The sequence below is a fragment of the Scyliorhinus canicula genome, chromosome 5 (assembly GCF_902713615.1).
Source record: "Scyliorhinus canicula chromosome 5, sScyCan1.1, whole genome shotgun sequence".
Lineage (NCBI taxonomy): Eukaryota > Metazoa > Chordata > Chondrichthyes > Carcharhiniformes > Scyliorhinidae > Scyliorhinus > Scyliorhinus canicula.
This window is the reverse complement of record NC_052150.1, coordinates 215,849,242-215,874,054: the sequence shown is the minus strand read 5'-3', so window position 1 is coordinate 215,874,054 and position 24,813 is coordinate 215,849,242. Positions and strand designations below refer to the sequence as shown.

Sequence of the window (24,813 nt, the reverse complement as noted above, 5' to 3'; positions counted from 1 at the left end):
ATTTTCACAGTAACTTCACGGCAGTGTTAATGTAAGCCAACTTTTGACGCTAATAAGGTTAATATTATTAGTTTGTAATTCTGTAATGCTTCTCGCATATCAAGGGGAAAGGGGGTTTTAAGGGAGCTTTGGAATGCAACAAGAGGCAGCAAAATGGAGCTGATCCTAACATCCCAAAAGGACAGGGGCAGAGTGATTAGACAATAGTAGTTAGTCCCGTGTTGGTCGGGAAGAGTGTCAGAGACACCTGGAATTACTGTGATTTTCAATCTGAAGTTAAGCTTCGGGAATGCACCAATTCAGCGAGATCAGCAGTTTGATTTAAAGATTTGCCCATGCAGGACACAGTACACTACTACAAAATATTGAGACACAAATTTGCCCAACATCAGTTTCCACACAGTTGAAAATGGGAAATCAGGTTTGGAGAGCATGAACAAACATTTCTCTCCTCTAGGGAGTGGGACATGGTCCAGAGTAACAAAAATAATTTTATTTTTAAATGTAAAAAAAAAATGCAAAACAAGATTTACCTCATCAGTACACAGTTAGCTATATCTAACATCAGTGCATAGCCAAATCTGTAGATAATCATACATGCCATACATCAGAATGTATTGGTACAATTCCCTTCTCATTCTGTATCCACGTCAACTGTACATAATGCTCCATACACCGGACATCAGAATCTAACAGCACAAATCTTATGTCAGCACATGTCTGTTAGTACATATCTGCAGTAACTTATTTTATGTTAGTGAGCACATAATATCACATACCATGACAGTATATATCTATAGACCGTCAGTACATATTTGTATGCTCCTGGAATCTGTGCACACCATTCGTCAGTACAAACCTCCGCGTATAGAATGTCATTATATAACAGCACATAATATACATTAATGTGTAAGCAGACAGAACGTATATCTCTGCATAACTGTATCCGTCCCATATTAGCATACACAAAGGACTTTGACAAGTTTTAAGCGCCCTTGGCTGCTCTGCCTTCACTTGCTTCCTTCACTTCCACCTCTTGCTTTTTCTTCTGGTACAGATTCTGCAAGTATTCATCCGGCTCAATCCCACTTTCCTGCAGCTTGGCCATGACTTTTTCCAACGTGTGCAAAGTTCTGGCATTCTGCACTTTCCGCCCGGCGATGTACCGGTTAAACTCTGCAAAGCTCAGCAGCTTGCAGGTGTCGGTGGCGCAGAGATCGCGGCACTGTCTGCTTTTGTCCAAGGCTGGGAAGAAAGTGATCCCCGACATCTTCTCCAGGTCCCGTAGGTCCACCTGATATTCAGGCAGCTGGTGGTCAAAGCCAATTGGTTTATTGGGCACGACAAAGGCCCCCAGAGCCATCAATGCGGACGGCGCGCTGCTCTTCTGAGCGAGAATGACTTTGTACAGGTGTGTCGGTACAGCAACTTCATTCTTCCCTATCACCTGGATGTAGAGAAACAGATATACAACAACCAAGCTTGAGCAATCAATGGAAAAGCTGACGCCACAGATAACAGGAAAACCCAAGTGCTAGGAAACTAACAAAACAGAAAAAGGCTGGAAATCACTGAGGAAGAAAGGTTCGCAGTTCAGCAACTGCAGATGGGAATCACTTCTTTTTACTTAAAAAACTATTTTCTTTTATCAATTGGCAACAAGTCATTTCTTTATTTCATCCTGCCCCATTTTCAATCCTTTGTAACAAGATGCTGGCCATACTTCGGAGCAGACACCTTGCCAGGGGCATCCTTGAGGCATGTAAGTATGCCGGTTGTGGTTTTTGCTTGGCGCAGTACGTTGGGACGCATTTTTCATTCACTCCAATGTTCCATTTACTTCAATCCACATCTATGTCACATTTAGGGAACCAACTAAAAGGTGGCATAGTGGTTAGCACAGCTGCCTCACAGCACCAGAGACCCGGGTCCGATTCCAGTCTCGGGCGTCTATGCGGACTTTACACTTTCTCCCCCTGTCTGCATGGGTTTCCACCGAGTGCTCCAGTTTCCCCCTCACAGTCTAATGATGTGTCGGTTAGGTGGATTGGCTCTCAGCGGCCAAAGGTTAGGTGGGATTTCAGGGTTGATGGGGAGCGGGCGAAGGTAGGGCAAGCTTTCAGAGGGTCGGTACAAACTTAAAGGACCAAATGGCCTCCTTCTGCACTGTCGGGATTCTGTGAGCTGTGGCTCAGCGATAGCATCCTTACCCGAATCAGCGGGTTGGGAGTTTAAGTCCCACTGACACTTCAGTGCAATACTGAGTGAGCAGTTCACTGTAGGCGGTACCATCTTTTGGATGTGACATTAAATCACGGCTCCATCCGCCTCTCAGGTGCACTGATCCAAAGATCAGAGACATTCTTCCCAGTGTCCTGCATTAGGATACTGGACCAGGCCCCAACTTGTGTTAAGAAACTGGACTAGACGCCAATTTATGTTAGGATACCGGACAAAACCCCAAACAATATTTAAATTTGTAAAACTGTGAGGAATGGATACTTCACCAACAGTGATGACCCTGACCAATAGGTATCTTTTATGTTAAAATAAACTTTAATTTAAACACAGAATCCACCTAGCTTGCACGTTTTCGGGGTGCGGGGGCAAAAAACCCACGCAAACATGGGGAGAATGTGCAAACTCCACACGGACGGTGACCCAGAGCCGGGATCGAACCTGGGACCTCGACGCCGAGAGGCCACAGTGCTCCCACTGCACCATCGTGCTGCCCCAGAATGTCCAAACTACCTAATAGCACGTATTTCGGGACTTGTGGGAGGAAACAGGAGCAGTCGGAGGAAACCCACGCAGGCATGGGTAGAAGGTGCAGACTCCGCACAGAGTGACCCAAGCCGGGAATCAATTCTGGGACCCTGGTGCTGTGAAGCAATAGTGCTAACCACTGTGCCACCGTGCTGACCTATGAAATTTAGAGTACCTAATTATTTTTGTTCCAATTAAGGGGCAATTTAGCGTGGCCAATCCACCTACCCTGCACATCGTTTTGGGTTGTGGGAGTGAGCCCCACACAAACACGTGGGAATGTGCAAACTCCACATGGACAGTGACCCAGAGCCGGGATCGAACCCTGGTCCTCTGCGCGATGAGGCAGCAGTGTTCACAAGAGTCTTATAAAACAAAGTATAACATCAAGTCACACCAGGAGGCCCAATGGTTAGATTAGGTCCTGAAGGATATTCCCGATGGTGGGGGTGTCCAGAACCAGGGGTCACAGTCTGCGGATACGGGGTAGACCATTTAGGACAGAGATGAGGAGAAATTTCTTCACCCAGAGAGTGGTCGGTCTGTGGAATTTGTTACCACAGGAAGTAGTTGAGGCCAAAACATCGTATGTTTTCATAAGGCTGTTAGATATAGCGCTTGGGGCAAAGAGGATCAAAGGTTATGGGGTGGGGGGGAGGCGGGATTGGGCTATTGAGTTGGATGATCAGCCACGATCATAATTAATGGCGGAGCAGGCTCAAAGGGCCAAATGGCCTCCTGCTCCTATTTTCTATGACTCCCCAAAGCCTGTCCACCATCTACAAGGCACAGATCAGGAGAGTGATGGAATCCTCCCCACTTGCCTGATTGAGTGTGACTCCAGCAACATTCAAGAAGGTCGACACCATGCAGGACAAAGCAGTCCCTGTTCAGCATCCCATCCACCACCTTAAACATTCACTCCTTCCACCATCGACTCACAGTGGCAGCCGTATGTACCATCTACAAGTTGCACTGCAACATCTCAATGAGGTGCCTTCAACAGCTTCTCTCAAACTCGCAATCTCTACACCTTGAAGGGCAGGTGCATGGAAACACCACCAGCAGCAAGTTCCCCTCCAAGCCACACACCATCCTGACGAGGAACTATGTATCCGAACCTTCCCTATCACTGGGTCAAAATCCTGGAACTCCCTTCCTAAGAGCACTGTGGGTGTACCTACACCATATGGACAGCAGGGGGTCAAGTAGGTGGCCACCACCACCTTCTCAAGGGCAATTAGGGATTGGCAACAAATGCTGGGCTAGCCAGCGACACCTACATTCCGTGGAAGAATTTTTTTAAATGACCAAATGTTTAGACAAAGAGCCTTGAAAAGAGCAAGTTCAGTAAAGAGGCAGAGGTTTAGGAAGATAATTCCAGAGCTTGCGGTCTACAAAACTAAAAGCACAGCCATCAATGATGGAGCAATTAAAACTGTACAAGATGTACAAGAGGTCGGGATTAGAGGAGGGCAAAACTCTCAGAGCATTGTGGGTCCAGAGGAGATGATAGAGATAGGGGTCAGTGTAGGTCAGTGAGAAGAGGCAGGGGCACAGAACTTGGTGCTGGTTAACATATGAACGGCAGAGGTTTTAATAACCTCAACTTTACAGAGCTCAGAACATGCAGATCAGCTAACAGTGCGCAGGAATAATAAAGTCTGGAGGTAATCAAAGCATGAACGAGGGGTTCAGCAGAAGACGGCCCATATTACAGAGGCAGAAATAGGCGGCCAGGGTGATGGCACGAAAATGAGGTCGGACACTCACCTCAGGATCATCTATGATCGCAAGTTGCGAACAGATTGGCGTAATCTCATAATGCTGGCAAGGGGAGGGATGGAGTCATAGCTTGGAACTGGAGTTTAAGAGTGAGGACCTAACAGTGAAGTCGGCAAAATATGGGCAGGAAGTTTTTGCTATCTGGCCCATGAAGCCCCCCCCCCTCCCCCAACCGCGCTACAAAACAGTTTCCATGTGGATTCGAGGGTACTGTTTACCATTCAGCTCTCCCAGTGAAGAGCTCCGCACCACGAGAGGAAATGTCCTTTCCTGTGCCAAATGTATGGGCTGGTTTAGCTCAGTGGGCTAGACAGCTGGTTTGTGATGCAGAACAAGGCCAGCAGTGCAGGTTCAATTCCCGTACCAGCTGAGAATTCTGAATTCTCCCTCTGTGTGCCCGAATATGCACCGGAATGTAGCAACTGGGGGCTTTTCACAGTAACTACATACTTGTGACAATAAAAGATTATTATTATTATTATTGTGTCCAGTGCCATGCTGGGTCAGTTTCATGACCATTTGGAACAGGAGTAGGCAATCTAACTCCTTGAGCCCATATCGCCTTTCCATAAGATTGTAGCTGATCTAATTCCATATACCTGTTGTTGCCTCATATCCCTTAGTACCTTGGGTTAATAGAAATGTTCAAGCATTTGTTTTAAAATTAACATGTGATCTAGCATCATAAAATGGTACAACATTCAGAGCAGGACAAGGGACTTTCACTCTATTTGTGTGGCTGGATGGTCAGTGAGCAGTTCAGAGAAGATTTCCTAGACTAAAAGCAGCAATGGGTGGATTGATTTATGAGGAAAGGTTGTATATCTTCTGTTTGTATCCACTAGAGTTTAGAAGAATAAGAGGCACCTTTATCGAAACCTTTAAGATCCTAAAACTAGGGGTCACTGTTTTTAAATAAGGGCCATGATGTGGAGATGCCGGCGTTGGACTGGGGTGAGCACAGTAAGTACTATTACAATGCTAGGTTAAAGTCCAACAGGTTTGTTTCGAATCACTAGCTTTTGAAGCACTGCTCCTTCCTCAGGTGAATGAAGAGGTAGGTTCCAGAACATACACATTGTCAAAGATGCAAGACGATACTTTGAATGAGAGTCTTTGCAGATAATTAAGTCTTTATAGGTCCAGATGGAGCAACTGGTGAGAGTCTCTTTAACCTGTGATTATCCCCCTCTCCAGTTGCTCCGTTTGGACCTGTAAAGACTTCATTGTGAAGAATCTTATTCAGTTGCATTTGCACATTAAAAACACGCCACCATCCATGAGACTGCCTGGATTCTGGAGTAGCATCTCCGAGGAATATCCATGCTGAGTAAAATAAGCATTTTGTTCCTATTGCCCTTCACAATGACCTACATTTGCGAGGTTGGATTTTCCAACCTCACAAAGATTATGACGGCACAAAAGAACCGGCTGAACACTGCACCTGATATGCACATTGCCCTCTCCTCCTCTGAACCTGATGGAGTGAGATCGTGAAGACCAAGCAGCCTCACCAGCAGTCCCAAGTCTCAGTCACACACCACCTGAAGCCCAGATTCCGACAGGAGAAGGTGATGTAAGCCCAAACCACAGCAAAGTGCTTTCTGGATTCGCTACCAATAAATAAAAGAACGTAATGATTGTCTGGAAAATGGGAATCACATCCTATCAGAAGGCTATAAATAGGGAGATGGCAATGTCACTGGACAAAGGCCCATTCTGTGCCAGATCTTCATGCTGTCTTTAGATACAAAGGTAGCAGCAATTACTACAAATAGAGAACCACAAACATTGAATGACAACACAATAGAAACAAAGAGAAAATGAACAGGCAAACAAATGTAAGAGAATGACAGTCTGCCAGAGAAGAACCGCCTAGTAAAGAGAGAGGGAGAATAGGGAGTGAACGAAATGCCAAGCCAAGCTAAAAGGGAAGTCAAGTTGACGCTAATCAGCAGAACTGGGCGGAGCAAAAGCAAGCTGATTCAAGGCAAAACTACAAACATGCAGTGAGCAATGACTGACTCCAAATGGCCAGAATGTGCCAGCGTAAAACATGCTTGCTGCTAATTGGCTTCATGGTAAATGTGTCAGCGTTCACCCTGGTTGCCAGCTCAACTCCTACAATACAATTATAATATTAAGTGCAAGACAGTCTAGGGAGAGTGGCAATTAACAAGAAACAGGAAGAGTTGGCTCGCAATGGAGACTTTACTGTTAGAAAAACAAAGGTAGTTTTAAGGAATGTATATTTGTATCGGTAAACATTAGAAATAAAGTAGTTTTAGGTGTTTCATTTAATGTTTCTGGTCCAAGAAGGGTAAAGCCTATAGTGGAGTTTGGAAACTCTCACATGGCAATAACCTGGGGGGATTCTGAGGAGACATTCACAAAGATTCACCTAGGGTTCAGAGTGGTGAGTGTATTTGCCCACAGTAACCGTGTGTGCTTAATAGGGTCTGTGTTAATGAGACTACTGTAGATTAAGATGTACTTTGTAGTCCATGTTAATCCTATGTGTAATTGTTAAGGTAATGGGGGGGGGGGGGGGGGGGGGGGGGTAAAGGCGTATTGTATCATAATCCAATTCTATTTCATGTTGAATCAGTGTTTTTTTCTTTGTTGTTAAAACTAATTATCGTTTCTGTGACTCTGTTCCTCCGCATTTTAAAAAGTAAAAGTTGTGATCTTCTGAGCCAGGGTTCCACTCTGGGATGTTCCCATCCAGTTATAATGCCAACTGGGATTGAAACATTACAATGGCCAAATTCCTCTCCAACTCGATTTTCAAATTTGCTGATGACACCACAGTAGTGGGTCGGATTTCAAACAATGACGAGACAGAATACAGGAATTAGATAGAGAATCTGGTGAACTGGTGCAACGACAATAATAGATCATAGAATTTACAGTGCAGAAGGAGGCCATTCGGCCCATCGAGTCTGCACCGGCTCTTGGAAAGAGCACCCTACCCAAGGCCAACACCTCCACCTTATCCCCATAACCCAGTAACCCCACCCAACACTAAGAGCAATTTTGGACACTAAGGGAAATTTATCATGGCCAATCCACCTAACCTGCACATCTTTGGACTGTGGGAGGAAACCGGAGCACCCGGAGGAAACCCACGCACACACAGGGAGGATGTGCAGACTCCGCACAGACAGTGACCCAAGCCGGAATCGAACCTGGGACCCTGGAGCTGTGAAGCAATTGTGCTATCCACAATGCTACCATGCTGCCCAATAATCTCTCCCTAATGTCAACAAAACAAAGGAGATTGTCATCGACTTCAGGAAGCGTAGTGGACAGCATGTCCCTGTCTACATCAATGGGAACAAAGTAGAAAGGGTCGAGAGCTTCCTGTTTTTAGGTGTCCAGATCACCAACAGCCTGTCCTGATCCCCCCATGCTGACACTATAGTTAAGAAAACCCATCAACGACTCTACTTTCTCAGAAGACTAAGGAAATTTGGCATGTCAGCTATGACTCTCACCTACGTCTACAGACGCACCATAGAAAGCATTCTTTCTAGTTGTATCACAGCTTGGTATGGATCCTGCTCTGCCCAAGACCGCAGGAAACTACAAAAGGTCGTGAATGTAGCCCAATCCATCACGCCAACCAGCCTCCCATCCATTGACTCTGTCTACAATTCCCGCTGCCTCGGAAAGGCAGCCAGCATAATTAAGGATCTACACACCCCAGACATACTCTCTGCCACCTTCTTCCGTCAGGAAAAAGATACCAAAGTTTGAGGTCACGTACCAACCGACTCAAGAACAGCTTCTCCCCTACTGCCATCAGACTTTTGAATGGACCTACCTCGTATTAAGTTGATCTTTTCTCTACACCTTGCTATAACTGTAACATTATATTCTGCAGTCTCTCCTTCCTTCCTTATGTACGGTATGCATTGTTTGTACAGCATGCAAGAAACAATACTTTTCACTGTATGCTAATACATGTGACAATAATAAATCAAACTAAATCAAATCAATGCAAGGTCTTGTCACATCTATGGCCCAGAGTGGTAATGGCAGGCTGGTAATTAATTTGAATCCATCTAGAGTCAGATTTTTTTCTTTTCAATTGGTTGTTCTGAACACTATGGTTTGAACTATGGGAGGCAGTGGCATTGTGGTATTGACGCTGGACTAGTAATCCAGACACCCAGGGTAATCCCAGTAATCCAGACACCCAGGGTAATCCCAGTAATCGGACACCAACCCGGGTATCCCAGTCACCAGACACCAGGGAAATCCCAGTAATCCAGATACCCAGGGTAATCCCAGTAATCCAGACAGCCAGGCTAATCCCAGTAATCCAGACACCCAGGGTAATCCCAGTAATCCAGACACCCAGGGTAATCCCAGTAATCCAGACACCCAGGGTAATCCCAGTAATCCAGACACCCAGGGTAATCCCAGTAATCCAGACACCCAGGGTAATCCCAGTAATCCAGACACCCAGGGTAATCCCAGTAATCCAGACACCCAGGGTAATCCCAGTAATCCAGACACCCAGGGTAATCCCAGTAATCCAGACACCCAGGGTAATCCCAGTAATCCAGACACCCAGGGTAATCCCAGTAATCCAGACACCCAGGGTAATCCCAGTAATCCAGACACCCAGGGTAATCCCAGTAATCCAACACCCAGGGTAATCCCAGTAATCCAGACACCCAGGGTATTCCCAGTAATCCAGACACCCAGGGTAATCCCAGTAATCCAGATACCCAGGGTAATCCCAGTATTCCAGACACCCAGGGTAATCCCAGTAATCCAGACACCCAGGGTAATCCCAGTAATCCAGACACCCAGGGTAATCCCAGTAATCCAGACACCCAGGGTATTCCCAGTAATCCAGACACCCAGGGTAATCCCAGTAATCCAGACACCCAGGGAAATCCCAGTAATCCAGACACCCAGGGTAATCCCAGTAATCCAGACACCCAGGGTAATCCCAGTATTCCAGACACCCAGGGTAATCCCAGTAATCCAGACACCCAGGGAAATCCCAGTAATCCTGACACCCAGGGTAATCCCAGTATTCCAGACACCCAGGGTAATGCTCTGGGGTCCCAGGTTTGAATCCCACCACGGCAGATGGTGAAATTTGAATTCAATGAAAAATTGGAATTAAAAGTCTAATGATGACCATGAACCATTGTCTTATAATTTCCCGACTTTTGCCTCCCTCCCTTCTTAAACAGTGTTACATTAGCCACTTCCCAGTCCTCTGGGACCCTTCCTGCCTCCAGTGATTCCTGAAAGATCATCACCAATGCCTCCACAATTTCCTCAGATATTACGGCAGCACGGTAGCATTGTGGTCAGCACAATCGCTTCACAGCTCCAGGGTCCCAGGTTCGATTCCGGCTTGGGTCACTGTCTGTGCGGAATCTGCACATCCTCCCCGTGTGTGCGTGGGTTTCCTCCGGGTGCTCCGGTTTCCTCCCACAGTCACAGAGATGTGCAGGTTAAGTGGATTGGCCATGCTAAATTGCCCTTAGTGTCCAAAATTGCCCTTAGTGTTGGGTGGGGTGACTGGGTTATGGGGATAGGGTGGAGGTAAGGACCTTGGGTAGGGTGCTCTTTCCAAGAGCCGGTGCAGACTCGATGGGCCGAATGGCCTCGTTCTGCACTGTAAATTCTATAACTCTATCTCTTTTAGGACCCTGGGGTGTAGTCCATCCGGTCCAGGTGACTTATCCAACTTTAGACCTTTTAATTTCCCCAGAACCTTCTCCTTAGTGATGGTCACTGCACTCACCTCTGCCCCCTGGTTCTCCTGGAGCTCTGGCATCCCACTGGTGTCTTCCACCGTGAAGACTGATGCAAAGTAACTATTCAGTTTGTCTGCCATTTCTTTGTTTCCTATTATTACTTCCCCAGCCACATTTTCCAGTGGTCCAATGTCTATTTGTGTCGCTCTCTTACCTTTTATATATTGAAAAAAATCTCTTCCTATCTTCCTTTATACTACTAGCTAGCTTGCACTCATACTTCATCTTCTCCCTCCCTTTTTAGTTGTCCTCTACTCGCTTTTAAAAACTTCCCAATCCTCTGGTTTCCCACTAATCCTCGCCACTTTGTGTGTTTTTTCTTTAGCCTTTATGCTGCCCTCGACTTCCCTCGTCAGCCATGGATGCCTTGTCCTCCCCTTAGCATGTTTCCTCCTCCTTGGGATGAATTTCTGTTGTGCCTCCCTAATAACCCCCAAAGACGCCTGCCATTACTGTTCCATTATCTTCCCTGCTAGGCTCCCCTTCCAATCAACTCTGGCCAGCTCCTCCCTCATGTCTTTGTAGTTACCCTTATTTAATTGTAATACCGTTACATCTGATTGCAGCTTCTCCCTCTCAAACTGCTGGGTAAATTCTATCATATTGTGGTCACTGCTCCTAAATGGTTCCTTCACCTTAAGTTCCCTAATCAAGTCTGCCTCATTACACATAATTAAGGATCCCACGCACCCCGGACATACTCTCTTCCACCTTCTTCCATCAGGAAAAAGATACCAAAGTTTAAGGTCACGTACCAACCGATTCAAGAACAGCTTCTTCCCTACTGCCATCAGACTTTTGAATGGACCTACCTCGTATTAAGTTGATCTTTTCTCTACACCTTTCTATAACTGTAACATTATATTCTGCAGTCTCTTCTTCCTTCCCTATATACGGTATGCATTGTTTGTACAGCATGCAAGAAACAATACTTTTCACTGTATACTAATACATGTGACAATAATAAATCAAATTGAATTTTAAAAATCACCAAATCCAGAATTGCCTGTTCCCTAGTCGGCTCTGTCACAAGCTGCTCCAAAAAAACATCTCTTAGACATTCCACAAATTCCATTTCTTGGGATCCACTACAAACCTGATTTTCCCAGTCCACCTACATATTGAAGTCCCCCATGATTATTGTAATATTGCCGTTTTTACATGTCTTTTCTATCTCCTGATTTATTTTCTGCCCCACATCCTGATTACTGCTAGGGAGCCTGTACATAACTCCCATCAGGGTCTACTTACCTTTGCGATTCCTCAACTCTACCCACAGAGATTCTATGCCTTCTGATCCTATATCGCTCCTTGCTATCGATTTAACTTCATTCCTTACTAACAATGTAACCCTTTGCCCATCTGCCTGTCCTTTCAATAGGACATGTATCCTTGGATATTTAGATCCCAGACCTGATCCCCTTGCAGCCGCGTCTCTGTGATGCCCACAACATGGTACCGGCCAATTTCAATGTGCGCAACAAGCTCATTTACCTTGTTCCGTATACTGCGCACATTTAGGTACAACACCCTCAATCCTGAATTGGCCACCTCCCTTTTCACACTCTCCACAGTAACTGTACCCTGTACTGAGGCCCTTTTTGATTTTTAACTTTGGCTTCTCTGCCTTACACTTTCCCCCTTACTGCTTTTTGTTTCTGGCCCAGTTTTCCGTCCCTCCGACTTCCTGCATCGGTTCCCATCCCCCTGCCACATTAGTTTAAACCCTCCCCAACAGCACTAGCAAACACCCCCCCACCCGACCCAAGGACATCAGTTCCAGTCCTGCCCAGGTGCAGACCGTCCGGTTTGTACTGGTGCCACCTCCCCCAGAACCGGTTCCAATGCCCCAGGAATTTGAATACCTCCCACTTTCACCATCTCTCGAGCCATGCATTCATCCTATCTATCCTGACATTCCTATTCTGACTAGCTCATGCCACTGGTAGCAATCCTGAGATTACTACCTTTGAGGTCCTACTTTTTAGTTTAACTCCGAACTCGAGAGGACCTATTGGGCAGAACCTTGGCACTCCACCATCCCTGCCGCCGGGGGTGGACCTGCCAGGAGCAAGGAGCTTTTGACCACGTCACTAAGGGATCATTGAAGCCCACAAGTCTCACCATGATATCAATGTGAAACGATAAGGAGAGGTAAGCACAGAATATGGAAAGGGAAATGTGAATACTGAGGTAAACAAAAACAAAAAAGCAGAAAGTAATTTCTAGGTATATTAATTTTTAAAAATTCCGCCAGAAGTGGGACACTTGAGAGGGCAAGACTCTCCGAGAGGACAAGACTCTCCGAGAAGACAAGACTCTCCGAGGGGACAAGATTCTCTGAGAGGACAAGTCTCTTCGAGAGGACAAGACTCTTTGAGAGGACAAGTCTCTTCGAGAGGACAAGACTCTTTGAGAGGACAAGACTCTCCGAGAGGACAAGTCTCTCCGAGAGGACAAGTCTCTCCGAGAGGACAAGTCTCTCCGAGAGGACAAGACTCTCCGAGGGGACAAGACTCTCCGAGGGGACAAGATTCTCTGAGAGGACAAGTCTCTTCGAGAGGACAAGACTCTTTGAGAGGACAAGTCTCTTCGAGAGGACAAGACTCTTTGAGAGGACAAGACTCTCCGAGAGGACAAGTCTCTCCGAGAGGACAAGTCTCTCCGAGAGGACAAGTCTCTCCGAGAGGACAAGTCTCTCCGAGAGGACAAGACTCTCCGAGAGGACAAGACTCTCTGAGAGGACAAGACTCTCTGAAAGGACAAGACTCTCCGAGGGGACAAGACTCTCTGAGAGGACAAGTCTCTCCGAGAGGACAAGACTCTCCGAGAGGACAAGACTCTCCGAGAGGACAAGACTCTCCGAGAGGACAAGACTCTCCGAGAGGACAAGTCTCTCCGAGAGGACAAGTCTCTCCGAGAGGACAAGTCTCTCCGAGAGGACAAGACTCTCCGAGAGGACAAGTCTCTCCGAGAGGACAAGTCTCTCCGAGAGGACAAGTCTCTCCGAGAGGACAAGTCTCTCCGAGAGGACAAGACTCTCTGGGAGGAAAAGACTCTCCGAGAGATTAACAAAAAGAAAAATTTAGCAAATGCTGGAAATCTGCATACATACAGAAAGTGTGGTAATAGTCAGCAGGGCTGGCAGCATCTTGGGAGAGAAGAAGATAAGTTAATGTTTTCAGTCCAATACTACTCTTCAGTTGCGAACGGAGTCCCCCTCCTGTCAAAATGTTTAGAACATGACCTGGGCATCACAGACATCCTGTTCCACCAGAGAGACAAGCGTATCTCAAGGCAACCCCCCCCCCCCCCCCCCCCCCCCCAAGCACTGTCACCTAATATCATCATCCGGGCAAAGGACCGCAAAGACATCTGCATCACCCACTCCACGACTGGAACCGATGATTGTTGGACTGACCACCGACTAATCCGCTCTGGCAAGTATGGGGAGAAGGCAGGAGAATGGGGATGAGAACAATATCAGCCTTGATTGAATGGCAGAGCAGACTCGATGAGCCGAGTGGCCTAATTCTGCTCCTATGTCTCATGGTCTTACCATCTCCATCTCCCCGCAGAAGGAGGCCGTTCGCCCCATCGAGTCTGCACCAACACTCCCAAGAGAGCATGCTAACCTAGGCCCTCTCACCCCACCCTATCCCTGTGACCCCACCTAACCTTTGGACACTAAGGAGATTTACCAGGATGTTGCCTGGTATGGAGGGAAGATCTTACGAGGAAAGGCTGAGGAACTTGAGGCTGTTTTCATTAGAGAGAAGAAGGTTAAGAGGTGACTTAATTGAGGCATACAAGATGATCAGAGGATTAGATAGGGTGGACATTGAGTGCCTTTTTCCTCGGATGGTGATGTCCAGCACGAGGGGACATAGCTTTAAATTGAGGGGAGATATAGGACAGATGTCAGAGGTAGGTTCTTTACTCAGAGAGTAGTAAGGGCGTGGAATGCCCTGCCTGCAACAGTAGTGGACTCGCCAACGCTAAACGCATTCAAATGGTCATTGGATAGGCATATGGACGATAAGGGAATAGTGTAGATGGGCTTTAGAGGGGTTTCACAGGACGGTGCAACATCGTGGGCCGAAGGGCCTGTACTGCGCTGTAATGTTCTATGTTCTATGTTATCATGGCCAATCCACCTAACCTGCACACCTTTGGACTGTGGGAGGAAACCGGAGCCCCTGGAGGAAACCCACACAAACACGGGGAGAACATGCAAACTCCACAGTCACCCAAGGCCGGAATTGAACCCGGGCCCCTGCCGCTGTGAGGCAGCAGAGCTGACAACTCCAATGATTTTTTTTAAAATGCCGAAAATATTTAACTTGCGACTTTAAATGAGCAAAAGGATTTGAGAAGGTGAATCTGAAATAGTTGAGCAAGACGAGTGCGATGATTAACCGATTAAAATGGAAATTATAATTAAGCTAATGAAAGACAAAATGACCAGCGGGTTACGTCCTCACATTCTGAAGGCAGAAATTGCTGGGGATAGTTCAGAGTTCAACGGAGTGCACACACGTCAGAGATTGGAGAGTTTCTACTGCCCAACCCCTTTGTGAAAAAGACTTAGCTCGTCTGCATAATTACACAGCAGTTAGTTTCACAGATGGGAACAGCTTGGAATTTGTAATTAAGAATGAAATGACTGGGCTTCCAGATAAAACAATTAGATGCTGCTGGCAGAGATTTTCAAAGGGGTTATCTTGCTTGAGATGCTTCATAGAATTCTTTAGCAGGGTGAGAACGACAAGAGCAAAAAGTGGCCTGAGGGCAGGACAAGGTTAGAGATGAATGGATGTGATTTTAATGTATTTTAACTCAGAAACAGCCTGACATTATCAGAGGGACTGAGTGTCTGGAGCTTCGATCTAATTGAATCAACGCTCAGGGATCTGCTAGCCTTCTGTACTTTGCATTGCCCTCTTCCTGTAACTGTTTCTCTCTGAGGCTGAAGCTCTGTCTCCCTCCCTCTCTCTTCGCCCATTTGCCTTCCGAGTGTCATTCCACAAGCCTGTTATAGACAGACATCCCACATCCACCTCTGATCTCACCTGATAGCTCACAGTTTTCTTCCCATCGGTTCCTGATCTCGGCAGAGTCAACGGCCCAGAAATGACCCAAACGTTTTCGTACCTGTGGGTCAGTTCACGGCAGTACATTTCCAACCTGCCGAAAAAACAATAGGACGATTTGTCTGAGTCGGTGGTCAAATTATTTCCTTCACTCCACCCGGAGCCACACAAACGACAACTGCGTCACCTGGACAACAAACATGAAGATATGCAGCCCACATAATAATAATCTTTATTATCGTCACAAGTAGGCTTATATTAACAATGAAATGAAATTACTGTCAATATCCCCGAGTCACCACATTCCGGCGCCTGTTCGGGTACACGGAGGGAGAATTCAGAATGGCCACTTCACCTAACAGCACGTCTTTCGGGACTTGTGGTAGAAAACCGGAGCACCCGGAGGAAACCCACTCAGACACGGGGAGAACGTGCAGACTCCGCACAGACAGTGACCCAAGCCAGGAATTGAACCTGGGACTCTGGTGCTCTGAAGCAACAGTGCTAACCACAGGGCTATAACTGAGTCCTATGAATGGGTCACAAAGAGGAAAACAGCTCTGCTGAAGCTCAACCCCTCCAAATGGTGGAATGACTGTCATGCGATAATGCGCACGCAAAGAATTTTGTCTTCAGTTTTGATAAGTTTTCATAAGGGGCGGCACGGTGGCACAGTGGTTAACACTGCTGCCTCATAGCACCATAGACCCGGGTTCAATTCCGGCCTTGGGTGACTGTGCAGATTCTGCACGTTCTCCCCGTGTCTGCGTGGGTTTCCTTCAGTTGCTCCGGTTTCCTCCCACAGTCCAAAGATGTACAGGTTAGGTGGATTGGCCATGCTAAAGTGTCCAGGGATATACAGGTTAGGTGGATTGGCCAGGCTAAAGTGTCCAGGGATGTACAGGTTAGGTGGATTGGCTATGCTAAAGTGTCCAGGGATGTACAGGTTAGGTGGATTGGCCAGGCTAAAGTGTCCAGGGATGTACAGGTTAGGTGGATTGGCCATGTTAAAGTGTCCAGGGATATACAGGTTAGGTGGATTGGCCATGCTAAAGTGTCCAGGGATGTACAGGTTAGGTGGTTTGGCCAGGCTAAAGTGTCCAGGAATGTACAGGTTAGGTGGATTGGCTATGCTAAAGTGTCCAGGAATGTACAGGTTAGGTGGATTGGCTATGCTAAAGTGTCCAGGGATGTACAGGTTAGGTGGATTGGCTATGCTAAAGTGTCCAGGGATGTACAGGTTAGGTGGATTGGCCATGCTAAAGTGTCCAGGGATGTACAGGTTAGGTTACTGAGATAGCGCAGGGAGTGGGCCTAGGTAGGGGCAGCACGGTAGCATGGTGGTTAGCATAAATGCTTCACAGCTCCAGGGTCCCAGGTTCGATTCCCGGCTGGGTCACTGTCTGTGTGGAGTCTGCACGTCCTCCCCGTGTGTGCGTGGGTTTCCTCCGGGTGCTCCGGTTTCCTCCCACAGTCCAAAGATGTGCGGGTTAGGTGGATTGGCCATGCTAAATTGCCCGTAGTGTCCTAAAATGTAGGTTAAGGGGGGGTTGTTGGGTTACGGGTATAGGGTGGATACGTGGGTTTGAGTAGGGTGATCGTTGCTCGGCACAGCATCGAGGGCCGAAGGGCCTGTTCTGTGCTGTACTGTTCTATGTTCTATGTAGGATGCTCTTTTAGAGGATTGGTGCAGACTTGTTGAGCCTAATGGCCTCCTTCTGCACTGTCGGATTCGATGAAGTTGTGCCAAAGGACATTCAGTACAGCGCGCAAGAGCTCAACGTTACCTTTATTCTGTTTTTTTCTACTTATTATTCATTCTTGGGTCCAGTGAGCAAGGAGCTCAACTGTACGCTTATTAGTGTTTCTTTTAGGTATCATTCATTCTCGAACGTGGGAGACACGAGCATTTATCCTTGGATGCCGTGAGAGACTGATAAAAATGAGTAACTAGCTAGGCCGTTCAGAGGGTGGTTAAGAGGCAATGACATTGGTGGGGGACTGGGGCCGTGCACAGACTAAGGATGACAGCTTTCCTTCCCTTGAGGACAATCGCGGTTCAGTTGGGTTTGAATTTTGGCAACAAGTCATTAGACATTCAAGGGTTTATGTTTATATTGAACATGGGCACTTAAGGCTATTAACCAACACATTACGCTGTCAATTCAAAGACTGGGATTTTACAGTCTGCCAACATACAAAGGCCATTATAGCCTGAGGTATACTGACCACAAAGGCCCTGGATTCAGTCATTGCTCTGTGCCAAGTTATGGGCTATAACCGACAATGAAGTTAGGATGTCACAATTGGCTTCAGTGGCTCAAGACGAGTCAGTGGACAACAAACAAGATTTCTGTTTCTGGAATGCATTTAACACCTGCCAAAGGAGGAGGATGTGTGGGCCTTGCGGTGGGCAGCATTAGGCTTGACTGTGATACCCTTGAGGCTGCTGACAGTCAAATCCTAGGCCCCACTGAGCCAAGGTGCTAGAAGGGGGCCAACAGGGCAGCCATCACGAGTCTGCCAATACAGAATACGGCGAGTTGAGGAGGAAAAGCCGGACACCTTAGAGACTGTCAGCCATTTGCTCTGAGATTTATTAGGTACCAGCATTGGGCTGGAACTCAAGAGAATTTGAGCTCTCACCTGTTCCAGAAGCCAGCATTGTTTTCATAGTTCTGAGGCACAATGTTGGATAGATAGAATGTTTCAGCCATGGCTTGCTGCAGAGCAGAACAAAAGCAAAGCACAGAATCTTCATCAACAAGTAAAAGGCAAATTTATTTGAGAGGTGTATGAGTTAATCAGGATAACTTAGCGAGTACTCCTGTTAGACTAGCATTCATTATTCTTCATATTGGAGCAACGTTAGCATTTTGCCTTTGTTTGTTAATTAGGAAGTATAACTTCACTTGAGAGCAGTAGGTGCCAAATGTCCGAGACGAGACTGACAAGAGAGCTCTGGCTAGTTTTAGTACAAAGTAATCCCCAACTTAAAGATGGAACTTAATTAAAGGATTGTCACTGCATCCTGGCTCTGAGCATTCAGGAAGATCGATGTCTCATTCCTGCTCTCTATGATTTTTATGTCCTGTTATAGACACATTTTATACTTCTCCAGCAAGGGATATGGTATCAACTTGACAACAACTTTGATTTATTTAGCACCTTTAATATGATATAAGCTCTCAAGGTGGTTCACGTACACCGAGCCCCACGAGGTGATATTGGCCCCATTGGCACCTTTTAAACCCATCAGGCAGCTGGTAACATTTACATTTAACTAATACCATCTGGAATTGAAAGCTAGTCTCAGTGAAACTCTCACTGATTGTTGTAAAAAAAATCCATCTCATTTACTTATGCCCTTGAGGGAAGGAAATCTGCCGACCTTACCCGGTCTGGCCTACACTTGACTCCAGACCCACAGCAATGTGGTTGACCAACTGCCCACTGAAATGGCTCAGCAAGCCACTCGGTTCAAGGGCAAATAGAGATGGACAGAAAATGCCGGCCCAGCCAGCGATGCCCACATCTCATGAAGGAATAATATGAAAGGACTTCCGGTTGCGGCTATGCGGAGCTAAGCCGCACGTTCGGCAGCTCCCGCTAGAAACGGACTTTGGGGCTCTTTTCAGGGCACCCAACAGAGCTTTTTCGACGATTCCCGACGTGGGAAGGGGTCAGCAATAGATCCCCAGGGTTCTATGGTCCGGACCAGGAGTGGGCTGAGCAGAATAGCGGTGGCAGCGCCTCTGGAAAAGCTGGGGAAGGGAAACAAAATGGCGGCCGGCAGAGCCCTCGAGGAGTGGAGGCAGTGGGCGCAGGAGCAGCAGGAGACTCTTCGGCGCTGCTTCCAGGAGTTTAAGGTGGAGCTGCTGGAGTCGCTGAAGGCTACCACCGGTAAGCTGCTGGAGACTCAGACAGCCCAGGGGGCCGCAATCCGGGAGCTGCAGCAGCAGGCCTCCGAAAGGGAGGATGAGGCCGCAGCCGTCGCGGGAAGGTGGAGATGCATGAGGCGCTCCATAAAAAGTGGCAGGAGCGGTTCGAGGAGCTGGACAACCGGTCGAGGCGGAAAAAGTTACGGATCCTGGGCCTCACGGAGGGGCTGGAGGGGTCGGACCTGGCGGCCTATGTGGTCGTTTTGTTTAACTCGCTGATGGGAAGCTGGGTCCTTCCAGGGGCCCTTGGAGCTGGAGGGGGCCCACAGAATACTGGCCAGGAGGCCCAAGCCGAATGAGTCGCCGCGGGCGGTGCTGGTGCGGTTCCACCGGTTTGTTGACCGGGAGTGCGTGCTTAGGTGGGCCAAGAAGGAGCGGAGCAGCAAGTGGGAGAACACAGTGGTGCGGCTCTACCAGGACTGGAGTGCGGAGGTGGCTAAGCGGATGGCCGGGTACAACCGGACGAAGGCGGTGCTCCACAGACAGAGTGTGAAGTTTGGCATGTTGCAGCCGGCGCGTCTGTGGGTCACCTACAGGAACCGTCAACATTATTTTGAGTCCCCGGAGGAGGCGTGGGCCTTTGTGCAGGCCTTGAAATTGGACTCAAACTGAGGGTCAGGGATGGGGGTTTTGTATGTAAATGTAACTGTGTCTATATTTTTTTGGAGGGGGGGTTCTCTGTTTCATGCAGGATGTGTGTTGGCTTTAGGGTGGGTGGGGCGATGTCTTTATGTCTTTTTGTATGGGTCTGGTGGACGGGTTCGGGCAGGGAGGTAAACTGGGAGTGCGGGGAGCTGGTAGTGGGGACCGGCAATGGGAGTTGCCCTGGAGGAGGAGGGGTTGGGCAGGGCGAAAGCGCGGGCTTTCCTCTGGTTTCCCGCGCTGCGGGGTGATGGGGGCGGGGTCGGGGCTGAGGAGCGCAGGCCTTTGCTGGTTGTTATTTTCCCGCGCAAGGGCCGGGGGGGGGGGGGGGGGGGGGGGGGAGTTGCTGATGGGCACGGAGGAGGAGGAGTAGCCCCACATGGGGAGGGGTCGGATGTGTGGCGGGAGTCGCCGGGGTCAGCAGAAGTTAGCTTGCTCATGGGCGTGCTATGGAGGGGGGGGGGGGGCGCGGCTAGGAGGGGGCCCTAGCCTCGGGGGGGGGGGGGGGGGGGGGGGGGGGGGGGGGGCGGGGGGGGGGGGGGTACTGGGTTGCTGCTGAAATGGCCAGGAAGGAGCTAGAGTATGCAGGGGGGGCTGGGGAGGGGGGAGTTGCCGCCGTGGGGAACAGGCCGAGCGGGGGGCGCTGGCCAGTGGCGGGCAGGGGAAGGGTTATGGCTAGTCGGCAGGGGAGGGGGGCAGGGAGCCCTCTGATCCGGCTGATAACTTGGAATGTGAGGGGGCTGAATGGGCCGGTCAAGCGGGCCCGGGTGTTTACGCACTTGAAGGGGCTGAAGGCGGATGTGGCCATGCTCCAAGAGACGCACCTGAAGGTGGCGGACCAGGTTCGACTGAGGAAGGGATGGGTGGGCCAAGTATTTCATTCAGGGCTGGATGAGAAGAATCGGGGTTGGCGATCCTGGTGGGAAAGAGGGTGTCGTTTGAGGCGTTAAATGTGGTGGCTGACAGTGGCGGGAGGTATGTGATGGTGAGTGGTAAGCTGCAGGGGGAGCGGGTGGTGCTGGTGAATGTTTACGCCCCAAACTGGGACGATGCGGGGTTTATGCGGCGCATGTTGGGCTGCATTCCAGATCTGGAGGTGGGGGGGCCTGATCATGGTGGGGGGGGGGGGGGGGACTTCAACACGGTGCTGGATCCCCCATTGGATCGATCCAGGTCCTGGACGGGTAGGAGGCCGGCGGCGGCTAAGGTGTTGAGGGGGTTTATGGATCAGATGGGAGGGGTGGATCCCTGGAGGTTTGCGAGGCCAAGGGCCAGGGAGTACTCGTTTTTCTCCCACGTGCGTAAGGCCTATTCCAGGATTTATTTTTTTTGTCCTGGGCAGGGGGCTGGTTTCGAGGGTGGAGGATGCTGAATACTCTGCCATAGCCATTTCGGATCATGCCCCGCACTGGGTGGACCTCGGGCTGGGGGAGGAGAGGGACCAGCGCCCGCTCTGGCGCTTGGAGGTGGGGCTGCTGGCAGACGAGGAGGTGGCCGGGAGGGTTCGGGGGTGTAGCGAGAGGTACCTTGAGGCCAATGATAACGGGGAGGTTCGAGTGGGGACGGTCTGGGAGGCATTGAAGACGGTGATTAGAGGGGAGTTGATTTCCATCCGAACCCATAGGGAGAGGGGAGAGCAGAGAGAGAGGGAGAGATTGGTAGGGGAGATAGTGAGGGTGGACAGGAGATATGCGGAGGCTCCGGAGGGGGGATTGCTGGGGGAGCGGCGTAGCCTTCAGGCCAGGTTCGATCTACTGACCACCAGAAAGGCGGAAGCTCAGTGGAGGAAAGCACAGGGAGCGGTGTATGAATACGGGGAGAAGGCGAATAGGATGCTGGCGCACCAGCTCCGAAAGCGAGACGCGGCCAGGGAGATTGGGGGAGTGAAGGATAGAGATGGGAAGGTGGTGCGGAGGGGGGTAGACGTTAATGGGGTCTTTAGGGACTTTTATGGGGAATTGTACTGGTCTGAACCCCTGGTGGAGGGGGGGGGGGGGAATGGGGCGCTTCTTGGACAAGCTGCGATTTCCGAAGGTGGAGGCGGGGCAGGTGGAGGGACTGGGGGCGCCGATTGAGCTGGAGGAGCTGGTTAAAGGGATAGGGAACATGCAGTCGGGGAAGACGCCGGGGCCGGATGGGTTTCCGGACCAATTTTATAAAATGTATGCGGACCTGTTGGTTCGGACCTTTAACGAGGCGGGGGGGGGGGGGGGCTTTGCCCCAAACTATGTCACGGGCGCTGATTTCCTTGATCCTTAAGCGGGACAAGGACCCTCTGCAGTGTGGGTCATATAGGCCGATCTCGTTGCTAAATGTAGACGCCAAGCTGTTGGCAAAGATCTTAGCTACAAGGATAGAGGATTGTGTGCCGGGGGTCAATCACGAGGACCAGATTGGGTTTGTAAAGGGAAGGTAGTTGAATACCAACATACGAAGGCTTCTGAATGTCATTATGATGCCGGCTGTGGAAGGGGAGGCAGAGATAGTGGTGGCATTAGATGCGGAGAAGGCCTTTGATAGGGTTGAGTGGGGGTATCTGTGGGAGGTGTTGGAAAGGTTTGGGTTTGGGGAGGGGTTTGTCCGTTGGGTGAGGCTGCTCTATGAGGCCCCGATGGCGAGTGTGGCCACGAATAGGATGAGGTCGGAGTACTTTCGGCTGCACCGGGGGACGAGACAGGGGTGTCCCCTGTCTCCCTTGCTCTTTGCGTTGGCAATTGAGCCCCTGGCCATGGCGTTGAGGGAGTCAGGGAACTGGAGGGGCCTGGTGCGGGGTGGGGAGGAGCATCGAGTGTCGCTTTATGCGGACGACCTGTTACTGTATGTGGCGGACCCGGTGGGGGGAATGCCGGAGGTGATGAGGATTCTCAGCGAATTTGGGGGCTTTTCTTGGTATAAGCTCAACCTGGGTAAGAGCGAGGTGTTCGTGGTGCACCCGGGGGATCAGGAGGAGGGGATTGGTAGGCTCCCACTGAAGCAGGCAGGGAGGAGCTTCAGGTACCTCGGAGTCCAGGTGGCTAGGAGCTGGGGGGCCCTGCATAAGCTCAACCTCACAAGGTTGGTGGAGCAAATGGAGGAGGAGTTTAAAAGGTGGGATATGTTACCGCTGTCGCTGGCGGGTAGGGTGCAGTCCGTCAAGATGACGGTGCTCCCTAGGTTTTTGTTCCTGTTCCAGTGCCTTCCCGTCCTTATCCCGACGGCCTTTTTTAGGAGAGTTAACAGGAGTATTACGGGATTTGTATGGGCGCATGGGTCTCCGAGGGTGAGAAGGGTGTTCTTGGAGCGGGGCAGGGATGGGGGGGGCTGGCGCTGCCCAATCTCTGTGGGTACTATTGGGCTGCCAAAGCAGCGATGGTGCGTAAGTGGGTAATAGACGGGGAAGGGGCAGCATGGAAGAGGATGGAGATGGCGTCCTGTGTGGACACGAGCCTGGAGGCGCTGGTAACGGCGCCGTTGCCGCTCCCTCCAACGAGGTATACCACGAGCCCGGTGGTGGCAGCTACCCTCAAAATTTGGGGGCAATGGAGATGGCATGGGGGGGGGGGGGGGGTGGAGGGCATTATGGTGTCCCCGATACGGGGGAACCACCGGTTTGTTCCAGGGAGCATCGATGGCGGATGTCTGGGCTGGCACAGGGTAGGTATTAGGAGGTTGAGGGACCTGTTTGTGGATGGGAGGTTCGCGAGCCTGGGGGAGTTAGGGGGAAGTTTGGGCTCCCCCCGGGGAACATGTTTAGGTACATGCAGGTTAGGGCCTTTGCCAGGCGGCAGGTGGAGGGGTTCCCTCTGCTGCCCCCACGTGGGGTACGGGACAGGGTGCTCTCGGGAGTGTGGGTTGGATGAGGGAGGATTTTGGACGTATACCGCATAATGCAGGAGGTAGACGAGGCCTCGGTGGAGGAACTGAAGGGTAAATGGGAAGAGGAGCTGGGTGAGGAGATTGAGGAGGGGACATGGGCGGATGCCCTGGAAAGGGTGAATTCCTCCTCTTCCTGTGCGAGGCTTAGCCTCATACAGTTCAAGGTGCTGCACAGTGCCCACATGACCGGGACGCGGATGAGTAGGTTTTTCGGGGGTGAAGACAGGTGTGCTGGGTGCTCGGGGATCCCAGCGAACCACGCCCATATGTTTTGGGCATGCCCAGCGCTGGGGGAGTTTTGGAAGGGTGTCGAGGGTGGTGGGATCCAGGGTCAAGCCAGGCTGGGGACTCGCAATTTTTGGGGTTGCTGTGGAGCCGGGAGTGCAGGAGGCGAAAGAGGCCGGTGTTCTGGCCTTTGCGTCGCTAGTAGCCCGACGGAGGATCTTTGGTTCGGTGGGAGGGAGAATTGTGTACATGGGTTTGTTGGATGTGGCGGGTGTTATCTCTTTCCTTTTTGTTGTTTGCTTTTCCTGTTTTAGTAGTTGCCTTTGTAGTTGGGTGGTTGTGGTTCTTGGGTTTTTACCATGGTTGTTTTGTTAATATTGTTTTGTTGTTTGTATTTTGTGAAAACCTTAATAAAAAATTTTTTTAAAAAAAAGGAATAATATGAAAGAGAGGGCGGGGTTTAGGGAGGCCTGGGTAACTGAAAGCCACCAGTGATGGAGCAATGAAAATCAGGGATGCTCAGCATCGGAATAAGAGGGGAGTAGATACCTCGGAGAGTCATGGGGCAGGAGGAGATCACAGAGGTGAGGGGGGGGGGGGGGGGGGAGCGAGGCAATGGAGGGATTTGAAAACAAGTTTGAGAATTTTAAACAGACAGTATAATCCTATCAACCACAAAGCAACTTAAGAGGCAGCAATGAATACATCAGCCCATTT

The 24,813-nt window shown here is 49.6% G+C and overlaps 1 protein-coding gene across 1 annotated transcript in view; it reads right to left on the bottom strand.

Annotated features, from left to right (window-relative positions):
- Positions 1–471: 471 nt before the first annotated feature.
- The window catches only part of LOC119965703 (nuclease EXOG, mitochondrial-like), a 38,381-nt gene continuing 14,039 nt past the window's right edge, over positions 472–24,813 (bottom strand). Inside the window, exons 3-5 of the mRNA XM_038796464.1 lie at positions 18,080–18,188; positions 15,413–15,527; positions 472–1,447 (exon numbers count right to left, since the gene is read on the bottom strand). Of these exons, the coding sequence (XP_038652392.1) occupies positions 986–1,447; positions 15,413–15,527; positions 18,080–18,188 (686 nt within the window). The 3' untranslated portion in view covers positions 472–985. The remainder of the gene's footprint in view (positions 1,448–15,412; positions 15,528–18,079; positions 18,189–24,813) is intronic.